Here is a 17,023-nt window from a genome sequence, read left to right on the forward strand (position 1 = left end):
CATACTGTGTCATAGAAAGTAAATGTTCACAGTAAATGAAAACTACTAAAGGACTATTCGATAAATAAGTTCGCTTTTAGGAGGGATGTGAGGTTTGGTTTGTTTATCTACCTTAAATATGTTTTATTATCAACAATTTTAGAAATAGATGGTATTATGAATTAATAGACAAGAAAGAGCGTTGAATGGCGCTAGAGCTAAATTTTTCTTAACCTCCCATATGACTAGATAAAACATTTAAGGAGGTTTAATTTAATTTATTGAATTTAGCGGTTCTTCATTTCCATCAGGAATAAAAAGCTGACTGAAACTGAGAATTTTATCAGGTAACGCTTTATTAATTTGATAATAAATCTGTATATAAATAAAAAATATTTAGATTTGGTATGACTGATTTAAAAGGAAGATGAAGAAGAAAGAAGAAGATAACAATCATTTAAGGAAACTTCATTATACACTTTCTCTACGGCAAAGTCTCTGCTTTGTATTTACTACAAAGTTTGTGTTATACAATAACGTTCAACTACATTATTTCTAATACAAATTTCACATCAATTTTGTGTGTATACATTTTCCTTTGCACCTGACTTTTTGATCTATGATTTTGACTCGGTGTTCTTTCTTAGAAAACTGTTTCATTCTGGATACTTATAGAGATTCAATTGAATTACGTACTTGTATAATTTTTTTTTCGAACAATAACACTTCCTATATTTCCATTTTGTAATAAAGTAATTTGAAAGTTTTTTTTAATTCTCTGATGCAATAATTTGTCTGCTTTTTTTTCATTAATGCACTGACGATGATTTTGATTTCTATTTTAATTCGTAATGGTTGTTTATCAAAATATCAAACTCACACAAACCATAATCTAAAACAACACAGTTCGTGGAATCAATACATCAGATTCTAATATTATATCACTTCGAAATTCGAGTAGACATTTACTTTTTAAGACTCAAATTGGATCTAAATAATTTCAAAATTTTAGTCTTTCATAGCTTCTAAAATTCATTCTCAGCTTCCGGACTGATTCCAGTTTCCGGTGATAAAAACGAACTCTAAAAATACCTTAATTCTCAAGTGAAAACTCAAATATGAAAATCACCGATAATGATAAAATAAACGAAACCTGCTCCTTTATGAGTGTCTGTATTATGAGAGACGGAAATAGCTTGTATCAGGTATTAAACGTCAGAGGTAGACGCTGCTAAACCACTTGGAATTAGACGGTCTCATTACTCGATCCGAGGAATTGCTCAGCTCAATGTGGATACGTACATTATTAGCTATCGAGGCTGCTCGGTCATTGACCTGGTATGATGTCTGGGTTATTATTGTAATGCAAATTAGCAGAATGTATAATCAATTGATGAATAACTGGCTCATTCGATTAAAAATATCATCTGACAAGAAATATAACATATGGGGCATTCCACAGCATCTTAACGAACGTTTCACTCCCCACCTCTCTCGATTTCGACCTCGATTTTTTGTGTTGGATAGTATCGATCGAAAAAAGAAGCGACGACTTTTATCAAACCTTCAAAGCCATTCTTGAACGAGATATTTTTCCGTTCTTCCGATGTGCGTAGTATCTACATTCCAATATTTACTTAATCTTAATTCAAGCATTACTTTTAAATAAGTAGATTTTTCTCTCAGCATAGTCAGTGATAATTTAAGTTAATCGTATTTTCGTGATTTAATATTATTTGTATACATATTACTAACGATACTTTGTTTATACTTATTTGCTGTAAAAAATGAATCGCATTGACAACTACAGAGCGCATCAAACGCGTTTAATTCAATTAAAAACTTAATATATCAATCTTACGTACTAGAACAAAAGAATAGGGATCAAAAATCGATGTAATCATATTTTTATTTGCAAAATTCTGTAACAGAATGAACAAACAATTGTATTACATCAATGGCGTATAACCATAACATATAAAAAAAAAATAACGAAAGTAAAGATAACAAAGCGTAGAAGAACACAGTGCGTTTCAATTTAAAATAGATGTTGTCCTTCCTATTTTCATTTAACTATTGCAAAAGTGGTGGAATATTTTCGAAAAATTTGAAGCTCGACGCAGACCTTTAGAACATCTCAAACGATCAGTGAACATATTATTTGTTTTCCAGTTTGCAGTTCACCATATCGATTCTTCATTTAACGACCCCATCCCCCATGGTGACCGCCATGACCGTGGCCATGACCATGATTGTGTCCCCAATGTCCACCACCGTGATGCCCATCATACGGAGAACTTTCTGCTCCGGGTGCTGAGGGGCCTCCGACTCTGTCTTCAACGCCAGGTTGGGCTGTAAAAGTGGATAAAAATGGAATAAAAATGAATGATCGTTCGATGGTGTGTTAAGGAAATGCATGTCGAATTCTACTGTTATGTGAACAAGTTAACAATTCTTCACTGTCTCATTTTATTCATTTTTTTGTTCATATTTGTTGTTAACTGGACGATGGACTCGTTTAAATGTGCCATTGAAGGCATTGAAGGCAGATTTGTTAATGATGAACTGTCAACAACAATCTAGTATAATGAATAATATTGCAACATTATTCTTAGACGCTTTCCTGTTAAAAATTTAGGATGGACAAATTCGATCTTATCCGAACTCTTGTGCGGTTTTTGTGCCTCAACATGAATATTATGTACTTGTCCCAATTTTATTACTTGGACAGGAATCGAATAGGATCAGAGATAAACTGGGAAAAAGGATAAGATCTGAAGAGATCCAGAGAAATGAGATATGAGATTTTTAATTATTGTATTTAATCACGGTGGTAAAAACTTACGCATAGCAGTAGCAACCAAAGCGATGGCAAGTACAAGTACGATGGTCTTCAACATCTTGAGAAATGAAATCAACGACGCGTTTCAAAACTCAAAACTTAAAATTATAACTCTGGAAATGAAATGAACGTTGACGAGGTAGACAATTCGATTTAGTGATTCTACAGCAGCTCACTCGGGGTTTTATACTCTCCGATCTACCCCTTCCGATATCCAAATGTGTTTACAACGTCTCGCATTTACATACTGGGCCACTCCTGTTGGAATCCTCGACCTCTTTCCTCAGAATTCAACGTTTTATTTGTGGCTTGTTTGTCACGTACCACTGTCGAATATCTTAACACATATAACACGTCTGCTTGACTTGCTTGGTGGTGACAATTATTTTTTTAAATTCAAATATTCACTCTCTTATTGCACTTCAAAGGTTAATTAAGCAAGTAACTAGTGCACGATAAAAGGAATCTAGATTTAGATAAGGAGTTGTCATTTTCTGATCAGGAAGAGATCAGCTGATTTTTGAACTTCACTATTCCATATTATGCCATAAGTCTACTATAAAATATTATCCATACTTTTCTTTAGACAGGGTTTAACTGTGGAAAAATGATCACCAATATGAGTAGACAAAGGCGAGGATCAAATACGTAAGACTTCCACCCTGTAGAAGTAATATTACAGTGAGTTCAAATTGAGAATAAACTTTAAGTAAGGGGAGTCTGAAGAATAAGAACAATAAATTAGTGTCTTATGCAAACAATATTATTTCAGTACATTGTTTATCATTCCAACGGAATGAACAACAAGTGGTGAAAATTTGAAACACGATTTTTTATCATTTCTTACGTAATTGAATCCTGATATCAATCAATTTTCCAACTTCAGAACGATTTTCTTATTCCACCACGATACTTTATCATTTAACATCCAATGCCATCATTATTTCATAGTTTGTATGCTAAGAAATGAGTTGACACCTTATTTTTCGGTCAATTGTACAAACATTTTTACATCTAAGCATGGATTTCTTATCAGCAGGACTCCAATCCGATTTGTTTGAAATTTGCACGGGTTACTGTTTCTACAGCAGAAATGTGCGAATAAGGTTATCAGCTCAATAACGCTTCCGATTTTGAAACGACAATCGCTAAAACTTAAGGGGTTACATTATGGTGTGCCATAAAATTTTTTTGTTTCATACGTGTACCAAAATTCGATAGAGTATCTCATATAGTGTATCTCATCCAAATATGCACTCTTAATATTGATATTTAGAAGTGTCTATTTTATTTTTTCCATTTTCCAATTAAATAACAAGTGAAGAAAATCCGCATAACTAATTGTGATAAAAAAAAAACTATGCCAGGTATCGAAAAAACAAATCGATAAGTACTAAATTATTGTGTGAAAGATAGCTGTGCAAAGTAGATCCCGATCGAAGCGGAGATATTTCTGGTACTGATTTTGTAAACACTGTTTCGAGAAAAACGCAATAAGAGTTTTGAGTACAGTTTACACTGAAATAATTGGTTTATTTCAAATTTACATGAAATCGTCGTTTCCTGGGTCATATGACGAATCTGCCTGACAATGAGACGTCGACGCTTCCATTAGATCTTTTTTTTTCTGCTATGTCAACCTAATTTTTTCTTCTTTTTATGTCCTTGTCGTGCCAGCCGTTAATCGTTGGACACACAATTAATTCCAATTTGTATGAAATTCTCCAAGTAGACATTCAAAAGATAGTAGATTTCGAATGAGCACATTTTTGAAGAATCTATTTTTTTTATATATCCGGGTGAACGTAACCACCCATTGCAATAAAATTCAAAAGTACTTTTAACCTTATTCAACATGTCTAGTATTTCATTTTTCAATAGCACTTTATACAAATTTATGATGATTATAAAAAATAATTATACTATTTTCCAAAGTAATGTGCGTTTCGTTGGTCATTTGATTGTCAGTAATAATAAAGGCTAATTCAGTTAAAGTATTTCATCATCCGCAAAAATATCAAGCAAACAAGCTCTGGGGGATCGAGTTTCATGAAAAAAGCAATGAGCTTTCCGTCTCAAACCGGCTCGTCTTACTCGATGTCACTTTGCTTCGAAACGGCATAACCGGTACCTCGCAGAGACTCCTTTGTACCGCTTTGCCTGGTTCGCATCTCAAAGCGATCAAGTTTAAGTCAGATGTGTGCGAACACTTTTCAATGCAGAATTCGATGCATCTCCAGACAACGGGAGATAAACATCCCATTCCGTTGGAATAATATCGTGTTGACTCTAAACTGTCGTCAACGGCTCGAGTTACTACAATTTATACGATAAGCGTTAAATTCTTTCACCCTTTGAATCCTGCAGACTTCGTATTAGACGTTTCTTGGTATTTCTGTGAAAACGAAAAACAATTATCAAGAAAATTCATTTTTCTATAATCTGCAATTGAAACACATTTTCGCAATGTTGTTAACGTAATTCATTATTCGTTAGACTTGTGTTTGTAACTTATTTGTTATAGTTGCTTTTTTCCTGTCTTTCAATGTATATGGAAGATATTTGGATGTGGTGTTAGGTTGATCAGGTTGAGCCGTTGTTGAATGTTTAAATAATATAACACAATAATTAAGTTTGTTTAAAATAACACAAAATTTAATATCAAAATCGTCTTTAAAAATCAAACGAACTATAAAAATTGTAATACAATAGTGTTAGAAGTATAGCAAAGGTAGCTGGACGAAAAATTGTAAGTGATGATTCTTCAATGGTGACAGAAAAACCGATAAAAGTACTTGAAGCTGTCCTCTTCGATCTGGAGGGTGAAGCTGGACGATGAACACGCAAGGCACTGGATGAATTATGATAAATCTATGATTACGTCTTATTTTAGTTATCTTATTCTTGACCAGTTCATTTTATACATTGAGAAAAAGGACACGTATACAGCAATGAATGTCAAAGTTGGGTTGCCGTATACATGCTAGTCAGACAGTTAACAATATCTGCCATTATCTAATCTACAATATCGACCGTCATCTTAATGATCCTAGTATACATATCCGCCATTCTCTCTGGTGAATCCTCCTTGCTGTTCACCAAATCCTCCTTGCTGTTCACCAAATCCTCCTTGCTGACAATCCAATCCTGTCTGTTCACCGACTGCCTCTAGTCTACCGAGACCAATTTGCTGGGCACTGAATCCTTCTTGATTTCCACCAAATGCTCCTTGCTGTCCACCGAATCCTTGCAATCCACCAAATGCTACATCCTGTCCGCCGAATCCTCCTTGCTTTCCTGCAAATGCTCCTTGCTGATTACCAAATCCTACAACTTGTTCAGTGTTTGCCTCTTGGATTGGCCTGATTGCTCCTTGTTCGAAACCAGATTCTCCTTGTCCACCAAATCCTTTTTGCTGTCCTCCAAATCCTCCTTGCTGTCCACCGAATCCTATCGGTCCACGAAGTGCTACTTCTTGTCCACCGAGTCTGATTTGCTGCCCATCAAGTCCTCCAAGTTTTCCACCGAACGCTTCTTGCCTTCCACCAAATCCTACAACCTGTTCAGTGATTCCCGCTTGCGCTCCACCGATAGCTCCTTGTCGCCAACGAGATTCTCCTTGTCCACCATATCCTCCTAGTCTTCCACCGAATCCTCCTTGCTGTCCACCGAAAGCTGCTTGTTGTCCACCGAGTCTAATTTGCTGCCCACCAAGCTCTGCTTGTTTTCCACCGAAAGCTCCTTGCCTTCCACCGAATCCTACAACTTGTTCACTAATTCCTGCTTGCGCTCCACCGATTGCTCCTTGTTGCAAACGAGATTCTCTTTGACCACCATATCCTCTTAGTTTTCCACCAATTCCTGCCTGCACACCGCCGATCCCTCCTTGTTGCCAACGAGATTCTCCCAGTCCGCCAAATCCTCTCTGCTGCGAACCACCAAATCCTCTTTGTTCACCAACTCCTGCCTGGACTCCAGCGATTCCTCCTTGCTGCCAACGGGATTCTCCCAGTCCTCCAAATCCTCTCTGCTGCGAACCACCAAATCCTCCTTGTTCACCAACTCCTGCCTGGACTCCAGCGATTCCTCCTTGCTGCCAACGGGATTCTTCCAGTCCTCCAAATCCTCTCTGCTGTGAACCACCGAATCCTCCTTGTTCACCAATTCCTGCCTGCACTCCGCCAATTCCTCCTTGCCGCCAAATTACAGATTGTCCCAGTCCACTAGATACTATCTGCTGCCAAGTACCGAGTCCTTCTCCTCGTCCACCTTGTGACCCTCTGCCTACTTGTTGCCTACCGCTAGATCCTCTCTGGACTGAAAAAAATCGTTGGTGAAGTAAGTCAACGAGTCTTTTTAACGTGAAAATTTTAAGTGAACCGATGAAGGCGATCAAAGGGTCTCCCGCAAGGTGTATCTGACAAGTAAAGATCATTTTTTTGCAAGTTGAGAAAAATTTCACCTTACCGAGAAGACGTGAGATGAATGTTGAGTGATTCTACTACTATATCTCGGATTTAGAACAAAGCAAATACTGCACTCGTTTCAAAGTTTACAGCGGTACTGTTGAGCATTAACTTGACTCTGGATTTTTCATTGATAGACAATATTAACGTGCGGAATGCGATGTAGCTATGACTATTAATTTGAATATACGCATGACGATTGATAAAGGTAACAAAAACTTACACGAGGCAGTAGCGCAGAGCGCAAGAGCTAATAAAATTGCCGTGGTCTTGATCATCTTGAAAATCACTTTCAATACTGCGATTCCAAACTTGAATCTGTGACTCTATAGATGATCGTCGATGAGATTCTTCGATCTGATGATACTTTAGCGGAGCATCGAGGGTTTTATACTTTCCGATTTTACCCCTCCCGAATTCGGAATATGGCGATAATGTCCGATGCATAGAATTTTCGAATTCCTGATAGAAGTAACAGTTTTTGATACGATCTGAACGGACCACGTCGTCTTCGTAAGACTGATTACATTATTCCAATCTAGATGAAATCGGCAACGAAATTACGTGGACGTTTTAACTTTCCATCTTTTTCTTTACATGGATAACAGATCCTATCCAACTTACTTCACGTGGCTACAGGCTTCAGATTTCTCCTATAGCATTTGGCTCGCTCCAACATTTTTATCGCTGGTGTGGCCATTACTACAGACGTCACTACACTTATTTAATAGGCTCTACGCATATAACGGTCGTGAATATGTATATTCCGTCGATATGTTGCAGTGTTGCATAAGTCGGCAATTCAGGGATTGGCAATAATCCCTAGGGAATATTAGCAATTCCTCAGATTTTCCTGAAGGTTTTCCTTCTCTTTCACTAGTTAATTTCAGCAAACCTTCACTAAAGACCATTAGTAAAATTGACGAATAGACAGAATCTTGTGAATACTTCTACCTTAAGGTGTGAGAAAAGAATATAATATGACGATTATCTATCTAACAAACTCCTAAATTTATCCGTAGTTATCTTCATACATAAAAAGATCACGCAAGACTCGTGAAGTTAGCGATTTAAATACGCGCAGACGACACTTCGACGTTAGGTTTGTAAAGTTCCTGTCTTTATGTTATTAACACGTTTTCATGATAAATTTGTGTCTCCGAATTCGTGAAAAATGTATACTCAAAGTGATGAAAATCAGTCTAATGGAAATTGTTGTTTGAAAAACAAAGCTGCAATCACGGTAATTATGGAAAAGATGATATACAGGGTGTCCCATTTTAATCAATCTAGTTAAATATCTCGAAAACTAAACGCATTGGTGAAAAATGTCTCACAATCAGACAAAAAAGTTGTGTCGGTGAAGGCCAACGCCCACTGTTGCAGATTCGATCCGATATGCGATGCGATCCGTTCCGAATGGAACGGGTTTGAACGGCTGCGCATTTTTAGTGCAACGCAGGAATAAGACCGTTAGGCGCAAAACAATATAGTTCATTCCGCTATAACTCTCACTTGTATGAGAAGAAAGATTTTCCTATGGACTAAAATTTCATAACTAAAATATCTTATTCATCACATAACGCGAGTTTAAGATTTAAAATTCATTCGAACGATGAACTGTTGTGACACTTTGAATTGAATAAAACATTTTTTTTTACATTTACATGTGTTGATTTACACATGGTTGTTAGAGTTGCATTTAAATGTTGCTTATCCTGTTCTACTACTGTGCTATGTCACGTTGAAATTGTGCGTATACTGACATCGAATTCAAAAACTTCTTCAATAGCAGTTAAATTTTCTTTCATAACGCGAGCATGTTTTACGCGTTTTTTCATGCATGTTTTTCGTACACGAAGTTATACCCGTTTCTTGTTCTGGAGTGTGAAATTTTGTGCAAGACTCCGCTGTTCAAAATTTTTTCACACTGCATGGCGAGGGGTTCAAAATCTCAAAAGACCAAAAAGTCGACAGGTTGAAACCCCGAATGTTTCGAGAGATGAATTTTAGAATAACGAATGATCAGTATATCATCAGATATATAATCAGAACAGTCTGTATACCGAACGAACAAAGCACAGAATATGAAGAAATAGAAAAATGAAAGTTGCGAAATTAAAAATTAAGAGCGGCTAATACTTCGAGCAGCCGAAGACCAAAGAAAAAATTATTTGTCAAAAATCAAAGTTCAGAATGAGCAAAATTTCGATTCGCAAAATACAGAAGAAACAGAATCCCGAAAGGACGAAATACCATATCTCCTGAGGATTCGAAAATTGTGAAATCTGTCACCTCCGTGATAGTTTTCTCAAGATGACCTCATCGTCTTACAATTAGACAATCGTCTGTGTCATCGAAGAAAAAAAGAACGCAAAGGAATAGGCAACATATTCTTAATCGTGTTCCACATTCACGTACGCGCGGTATATAAGAGTTAAGAAACTAGAATTCTCGATTGACAGCAGAACCATAATTAAATACCAAATTTTCACAGACGCAAAAAGATCGTTCATAGAATTTTAAAACGTGGAAAGTCCAGGATAGAAAATTGTAAGCATACAAAGTCGAAATACAGAATAACAAAATATCGAAAGGTCAAAGCCTAGACCGGCAAAATCAAGAATCTATATATACAATATACATGATTCTATATTATCAAAAGGAATTCTGACGATTCTACAGTTCAACATTCTATGTTCAAACCTTTCTATTCTTTTACTTTTCCATACTTCTACTTTAAAAATTTCCTAATTCTATAAATTAAATTTTCACTTCTTCAAAAATTCCACATTGCGGCCCTTCAATATTTCATGTTTCTGTATTCTGCCCCCCCCCCCCCCCCGCCCCTCCCGGAATGCTCGTCACATCATAAGCGTAACGCCTTCTATTCGCGTTCGAAACATGCGTGAGCGCCTCTAGTGGCAGAGCGTGAAACTAGTCTCAGGCCATAGATGTGCCGTCGCGTCGGAACGCATAGGCGTCGGGCGGTTCTCGCGGCATTCTTCTTTGTGCGTTTATAATTTGTTTTACCTCAGTGGACCGCGAGAGACGTGAAAACACGGTGAAAACACGCCTTTAACCGAACCGACCGGGATACGCTAAAAACAAAAGTGCATCACAGACTGTTTACGGTGAGCGCAAAATGGCCGCGATGAACGCTTCGAAGGACCCCGGTGTGCCTTCCGCTCCAAAAACAAAACGAAAACGTTGTAGTTACGGTTGTGTATCACAGTGCAGTATCTACTCAACTGAGGAAATACGTTTCCACCATTTTTCCAAGGACATATCCTCTACGGAAGCCTGGAAAGTCATACTCAAAATGGGAAAGCCTGTCACAGACTCCGATCCCGTGTGTTGTCAACACTTTTTTTGCCGTCGGATCTACCTGTCTCAGGGTGAGTGTTGTCTGCTGTTTTCATTTCGATTTTGTACAATATTACCCGAAGTAACTTGATGAAATTATTCGGCGAGAATTGGTGTATTAGACAACTCGAAGCTACTCACCGTCACTAGCATTTTTGCGTCTAATATAGCTGCTCTCAGTGCCGTCGTTAGTGGCGTCAATAACATCGGAGATGCTCGTTAGAGGCAGATTTTCGCAGGATTTAATTCAATACAATAACAACAGGTCAATATTTACATTGCAGCAATGCTAGTATCAATGCATTGAGCTAGTTCTGCGCTCCGCATTTGTTTCGAACGCGAATTAGATGCAACTGATGAGGTTGGAAGGAATTAATGTGTTTCCCACGTCTCGCAACCTTTCGGTATTTTGTCAATTTTGTCTAACGAGGAGAACGTAGGGTAGTCGGGTCTCAGAATATCTCCATACTTGAGGTAAGGAAAGGTTACTTCTTGACTATTGAGTGCAAAAAGCCATTGGGCTAGATAGCGAAGAATACCCGAGAAAAACGTCTTTCTAAAATATAAAGTGACAAAAAGACTGAGTAGCTCAGACTGTATCACAAAATCGACTATTGTTTTTCAAAATTCAAGTTGAAAATATTGTTCCAAATGATGAAAAAAAATGCTGTCTATGTTTCGGCTTATAATATTATTATTCAGAGGTGCCTCGTAGCGATTTTCTATTTCCCATTCAAATAATATCGGAAATTTTTTTTTTTTCAACTTTGGAATTTCATAATTCGGTAACGCGTTAGTATACTGATAAGACCAGTATTTTTGTAGAAAATTCTAAGCTATACGAAAAAGGTCTGTTATCTTTTTATGATAAATCTACTCTCAAGAGTTATTTAAGGTCCTTTCTGACCTTTGACCTTAAATAACTTTTGAAAGAGTGAATTTATCATAAAATAACGTCAAAGCCTTAGTAGAACCTCTGATTCTCTACAAAAAAAACTTTCTTGTCTTATCAGTATACCAATGCGTTGCCGAGTTATAAAATTCCAAAGATTGAAACAAATTTTTCTCATGTTGTTTGAATGAGAAATAGAAAGTCGCCATGGAGCGCCTCTATATCTTGATATTAAGAGTTGAAACTTGGACAGCTGATTTTTTTTATCATTTGGAACAATATTTTCGACTTGAATTTTGAGCTACAAGAGTCGATTTTTTGATACAGTCTAGACTTCTCAGTCTTATTGTAAGTAACTTCATATTTTAGAAAGACGTTTTTCTCTGGTATTCTTCGCTATCTAGGCCAATGGCTTTGTGGACTTAATAGTCAAAAGGTAATCTTTCCCCACGACAAGTATGGAGATATTCTGAAACCCGACCGAGTGGGTTTCGGGACTTTGACCTTTCGAGTCTTTGTCCCGTTGTTATTGATAAATTCGGATTTGTAAATTTTTGAAACAGGTACGAGACTGACATATGAAATGTTGACTGTTCGACTCTACGGTAGTTTTGCAATTCAATATTTTGCCCTTCGTAATCTTGCCTATTTTGAAAGAAAAATTCGCAATAAATTTATTCATAGATTTTGTGTTCTCAATTTCTATTTTCTTACGAAACAACTTTTCGTATTTATGGTCTTTCTAAGTTTTTAACTGTCGGTAATTTGACTTTCGGAATTTCAACCTGTCGAATTTTTCGTATTTCGCATTTTTTTAACCCACCTGACTCCATGATTTACCTGACTTGTGATGTGTATAAAATATTGGGATGTGCTGTTGAATTGACGGGTTGAGATATTGTTGAATGTTCAAATAATGTAACACAACAATCAAGTTTGTTTAAAGTAACACAAAATTTATTATAAAAATCGGAATTAAAAATTGTAATCCATTAATGCTAAGAATGTAGCGAGAGAAAACTGAAATGAAAACTGTAAGCGGAGGTTGAAGCTGGATGATGAATAGGCAAGGCACTGCATTATGATAAATCCAAGATTACGTCTTATTTGATTGTGAGTTCTCTTGTTCTCTTCCAGTCCATTTTAAGCATCGAGAAAAAGGGCGTGTATACAGTAATGAATATCGAAGGTCAGTTGCCACATACATGCTAATCAGACGGTGAATACTATCTACCGTTATCTAATTTATGATATCAACCATCATCTTAACAATCCTAGTATACAAAGCGGCCATTCAGTCCGCCGAATTCTTCTCGCTGTTCACCAAGTCCTCCTTGCTGCCAACCAAATCCTGCCTGTCCACCGAATGCCTCTAGTCCACCAAGTCCAAATTGCTGGGCAACGAATCCTTCTTGTTTTCCACCGAATGCTCCTTGCTCATTACCAAATCCTACAACTTGTTCAATGATTCCCTCTTGGATTGGCCTGATTGCTCCTTGTTCGAAACCAGATTCTCCTTGTCCACCAAATCCTTTTTGCTGTCCTCCAAATCCTCCTTGCTGTCCACCGAATCCTATCGGTCCACGAAGTGCTACTTCTTGTCCACCGAGTCTGATTTGCTGCCCATCAAGTCCTCCAAGTTTTCCACCGAACGCTTCTTGCCTTCCACCAAATCCTACAACCTGTTCAGTGATTCCCGCTTGCGCTCCACCGATAGCTCCTTGTCGCCAACGAGATTCTCCTTGTCCACCATATCCTCCTAGTCTTCCACCGAATCCTCCTTGCTGTCCACCGAAAGCTGCTTGTTGTCCACCGAGTCTAATTTGCTGCCCACCAAGCTCTGCTTGTTTTCCACCGAAAGCTCCTTGCCTTCCACCGAATCCTACAACTTGTTCACTAATTCCCGCTTGCGCTCCACCGATTGCTCCTTGTTGCAAACGAGATTCTCTTTGACCACCATATCCTCCTAGTTTTCCACCAATTCCTGCCTGCGCACCGCCGATCCCTCCTTGTTGCCAACGAGATTCTCCCAGTCCGCCAAATCCTCTCTGCTGCGAACCACGGAATCCTCCTTGTTCACCAACTCCTGCCTGGACTCCATCGATTCCTCCTTGCTGCCAACGGGATTCTCCCTGTCCGCCAAATCCTCTCTGCTGCGAACCACCGAATCCGCCTTGTTCACCAATTTCTGCCTGCGCTCCGCCGATTCCTCCTTGCTGCCAAATTACAGATTGTCCAACTCCACCAGATCCGCTCTGCTGCCAACCACCGAGTCCTTCTCCTCGTCCACCTTGGGACCCTCTGCCTCCTTGTTGCCTACCGCTAGATCCTCTTGGGACTGAAAAAAATTGTTGGTGAAGTAAGTCAACGAGTAATTGTTTTGAAGGGACAACTTTAGGCAATGGGTGAGAGAGATCAGACTTTCTCCAACTAGATGTGTTTAAAATGCAAATAGGATTGCAAGAATGCAAATCGATGATGCAAGACTTTGGGAATTCCGCACGTACTTTTAGACAATTTTACTTTGCCGGGAAAATGTTGGCAAAATTTCGTGTTATTTTACAATTTTGTCTCGAACTTGAAAAGGAAGCAAATGCTGTATTCTCTTTAGAGTTTAGAACAGTAATGTGGAAAATTAAACTCAATTGTTGGTATTTTAATAATGGCTACCATGAAAGCATGGAATGGAATCTAACAGTGAATATTGATGCAATAATCATTGCAATCGATAAAGATGACGAGAACTTACACGAGGCTGTAGCGCACAGCGCAAGAGCGAGTAAAATCGTCGCGGTCTTGATCATCTTGAAAATCACGTTCAACGATGTAATCCCAAACTCGAAACTGTAACTCGATGGATGATCCTAGACGTGATGCTTCGATCTGATGATATTTCAGCAGAGGATCGAGGGTTTTATACTTTTCGTTTTCACCCCTTCCAAATTCGGAATATGGCGATAATGTGCGGCACATAAAATTTTCGAATTTCTGATAGAAGTAACGGTTTTTGATACGATCTGAAAGGACCACGTCGTCTTCGTAAGCCTAATCACATCGTTTAAATCTAGATGAAATCGGCAATGAAAGCACGTGGAATTTTTAACTTTCCATCTTTATTTTATTCATATACAATCCATATCCTGTCCAATCTTCTGCACTTAGCGACAAGCTTCAGGTTTCTCCCACCATTGAACTCGTCTCGCAATTTTTATTGCTTGTTTGAACATTACTGCAGTCATCACATTTATTTCACTACAGTTACGTTATGCGCGTAACACCTGTGCATACCGTAAAATTACGTGAACTCTCACCGTAAGAATTCCTAACTATAGGCATATAGGAATCAATTACGTTGGCAACGCAGATTTACGTTACCAACCTAATCAACTCGGCTAAAAAATTATCGGTCTCTGGATTTATATCCATATATGCACAAGTTCGTTAAACTATAAATTGAAAATTGGATATCCACTTATACGTACAGGCAATACGATACGATGTGATTTATCGAGGCAAGATAGAATTATAAATAAGAAAAATATACCAGCAAAATTTCACAAATTAGCGGTCTATAGAATACCGTAGAAAAATTCAGCTAGAACATTACTTAATCGAAGAGTGGCTAATTCTCGAATTTAAGGTATAGATTGGAGGCACCGGCAGCCTCAAAAAAGAGTTTGAATGAGGTCAAAATCATTCGTTCTGTCAGCTTTTATTAAGTTTACAAAAAGCATTGAATAATTATTTAAAAATCAAATGATGAAACGACAATCCTACTATCTTTAACTGTCGATATCTTAAATTTTCAGCTTATCTATCTTTCTTCACTGAGTGTTAATTATCGGCAACTATGTCTATCCACGTGACCAGTTCAACCGTGATAAAACGTTTTATTTTAGTGCAATGCCATAGGACTGGTAATTTGAAACGCGCAGTGGTCAAAATGGTGAAGAAGATTGCGAAAAGTTAAAAAAAAAGCTCTTGGATCGTCCTAGTAAAAAGAGTTTACTTTTGTACCGGCTTCTCTATGGCAGTCTAAATACGAGGCTGATGCTAGCAGCCAGAATTAGCGGCCAAACGTTCTGATGATTATTTGAACAAGGTAGTAACGTCCAAAAATCAAAATTTTGTGAAATAACTTGAATCCCCGATATTTTCATAGAATTATGAGCATGAAATTGAACTGGATTTTTCTATTTCCTAAAAGTTTAACACGTTCGGCTGCTTACTCTGGCTGATTGCTTCTGCTCTTTGCCTCAAGTGTTGTTTGTGATTACTCGTGAGTAAAAAGTGTTTTCCGTCAATTTCGAAAATAATGATTAATAATGAATAATAAACCAGAGCGTTAATAGAGATTTTATTATCGCAAAAATTTTGATCTTAGGAGATCTGTCTATTTTTAATAATTTATAGTACCTACACTTAATAGTGCGCACTTCGAGAATTGTCAAAGAAATGTACCAAGTCATAACGAGTTTGCTTATAATTCACGTTGCAACGTGTAACCGCGCCGTTTTCTGGTCGAGAACGTTGAGAGATCTATTTTATGTACCCGGTGCTCATATTGAAACGAATGTATTTTACAAATAATACTGTTTAGTCAAATTATAAAGTATAGAATTGGATAACATTTTTAAGTTGAGGACAAATTCAAAAATCGAAACTATTACTACAGAATTTGATGTGCGGAAAAGGATATCTTCGATAGTCTCCACAAACATTTCGATTCGGATCTTGATTCTCAGATCAGAATATTAGAAGAAAAATTTTGTAAAAGTCGAAAAATTATTTTCCAAATTATTTTTCGACGGCGTTTTATTTGTTATGTACACACAGATAAAACAAGTTGCATTTCTTATCGATTACTTCACAGTTATTACACTGAAAATGATGAATTACAAATATGTGACAAAAATAATTAGAAACCCTTATTGTGATGACCGTCTCAATGCAAAGCCCCGATTTTTGCGGGTAATGCATTTCCACTCTGTGTTATAATTTATTGTCAAAGCGGTCATGATTTATGTTGAAGTAACGAGACACGCGTTATCGATACATCTGAAAACTGTAATGGAATGAACCACCGTGAGGTGTGATTTGAGCTAGAAAATTTAGGATTATATAAATGAAGGATTAATTTCAAGGAACCTATTCAAATTGTTGAGTGAAAAAGATCAAATTTACAGGGAAATTTGCTTGGAACGACTTTAGCGCGTTTAAATTTTCTTGAGGGTTGATTATGATGGAAAATTTGAGGTTTTATACTTTTTTTTTACCCCCACTGGAAGCCTAATCTGTGTGCGTATCTCGAGGTTGTTGGCGAGATAATCTGTTTCACAGAATTTTCATGGAAGATTTCTTTTTGACTAAATCTTGGTTATTTAAACGCTTACTCGACAGTTTTTGCAATTATAATTTCACTCAACACGGATTCCACGAATACGCGGACGAATTCATTACTATGACAGAAAGATTTTT

General features: G+C 37.4%; 2 protein-coding genes across 2 annotated transcripts; both read right to left on the minus strand.

The window, feature by feature from the left end:
• Positions 1-5,870: 5,870 nt before the first annotated feature.
• On the minus strand, positions 5,871-7,620 carry LOC124405122 (spidroin-1-like). The gene is made up of 2 exons (XM_046879772.1): positions 7,511-7,620; positions 5,871-7,138 (listed from the first exon to the last, which is right to left on the minus strand). Exons 1-2 carry the CDS (start codon positions 7,563-7,565, stop codon positions 5,871-5,873), a joined length of 1,323 nt encoding a protein of 440 aa, XP_046735728.1. The 5' UTR covers positions 7,566-7,620.
• A 4,970-nt stretch (positions 7,621-12,590) lies between these two features.
• LOC124405125 (spidroin-1-like) lies at positions 12,591-14,428 on the minus strand. Its single transcript, XM_046879775.1, has 2 exons — positions 14,295-14,428; positions 12,591-13,883 (listed from the first exon to the last, which is right to left on the minus strand). The coding sequence occupies exons 1-2, from the start codon at positions 14,347-14,349 to the stop codon at positions 12,820-12,822; spliced, it is 1,119 nt and encodes a 372-aa protein (XP_046735731.1). The 5' UTR covers positions 14,350-14,428; the 3' UTR covers positions 12,591-12,819.
• Between the last annotated feature and the right edge of the window lie 2,595 nt (positions 14,429-17,023).

The sequence above is a fragment of the Diprion similis genome, chromosome 4 (genome assembly GCF_021155765.1).
Source record: "Diprion similis isolate iyDipSimi1 chromosome 4, iyDipSimi1.1, whole genome shotgun sequence".
NCBI lineage: Eukaryota > Metazoa > Arthropoda > Insecta > Hymenoptera > Diprionidae > Diprion > Diprion similis.

What these genes read in the sequence shown, in the direction of transcription:
- LOC124405122 (XM_046879772.1), bottom strand. Translation starts at nt 7,565, where the DNA reads ATGATCAAGACCACGGCAATTTTATTAGCTCTTGCGCTCTGCGCTACT. An exon ending in GCTCTGCGCTACTGCCTCGT is followed by an intron (nt 7,139 to 7,510) that starts GTAAGTTTTTGT and finishes GATTTTTTTCAG; the next exon opens with TCCAGAGAGGATCTAGCGGT.
- LOC124405125 (XM_046879775.1), bottom strand. Translation starts at nt 14,349, where the DNA reads ATGATCAAGACCGCGACGATTTTACTCGCTCTTGCGCTGTGCGCTACA. An exon ending in GCTGTGCGCTACAGCCTCGT is followed by an intron (nt 13,884 to 14,294) that starts GTAAGTTCTCGT and finishes AATTTTTTTCAG; the next exon opens with TCCCAAGAGGATCTAGCGGT.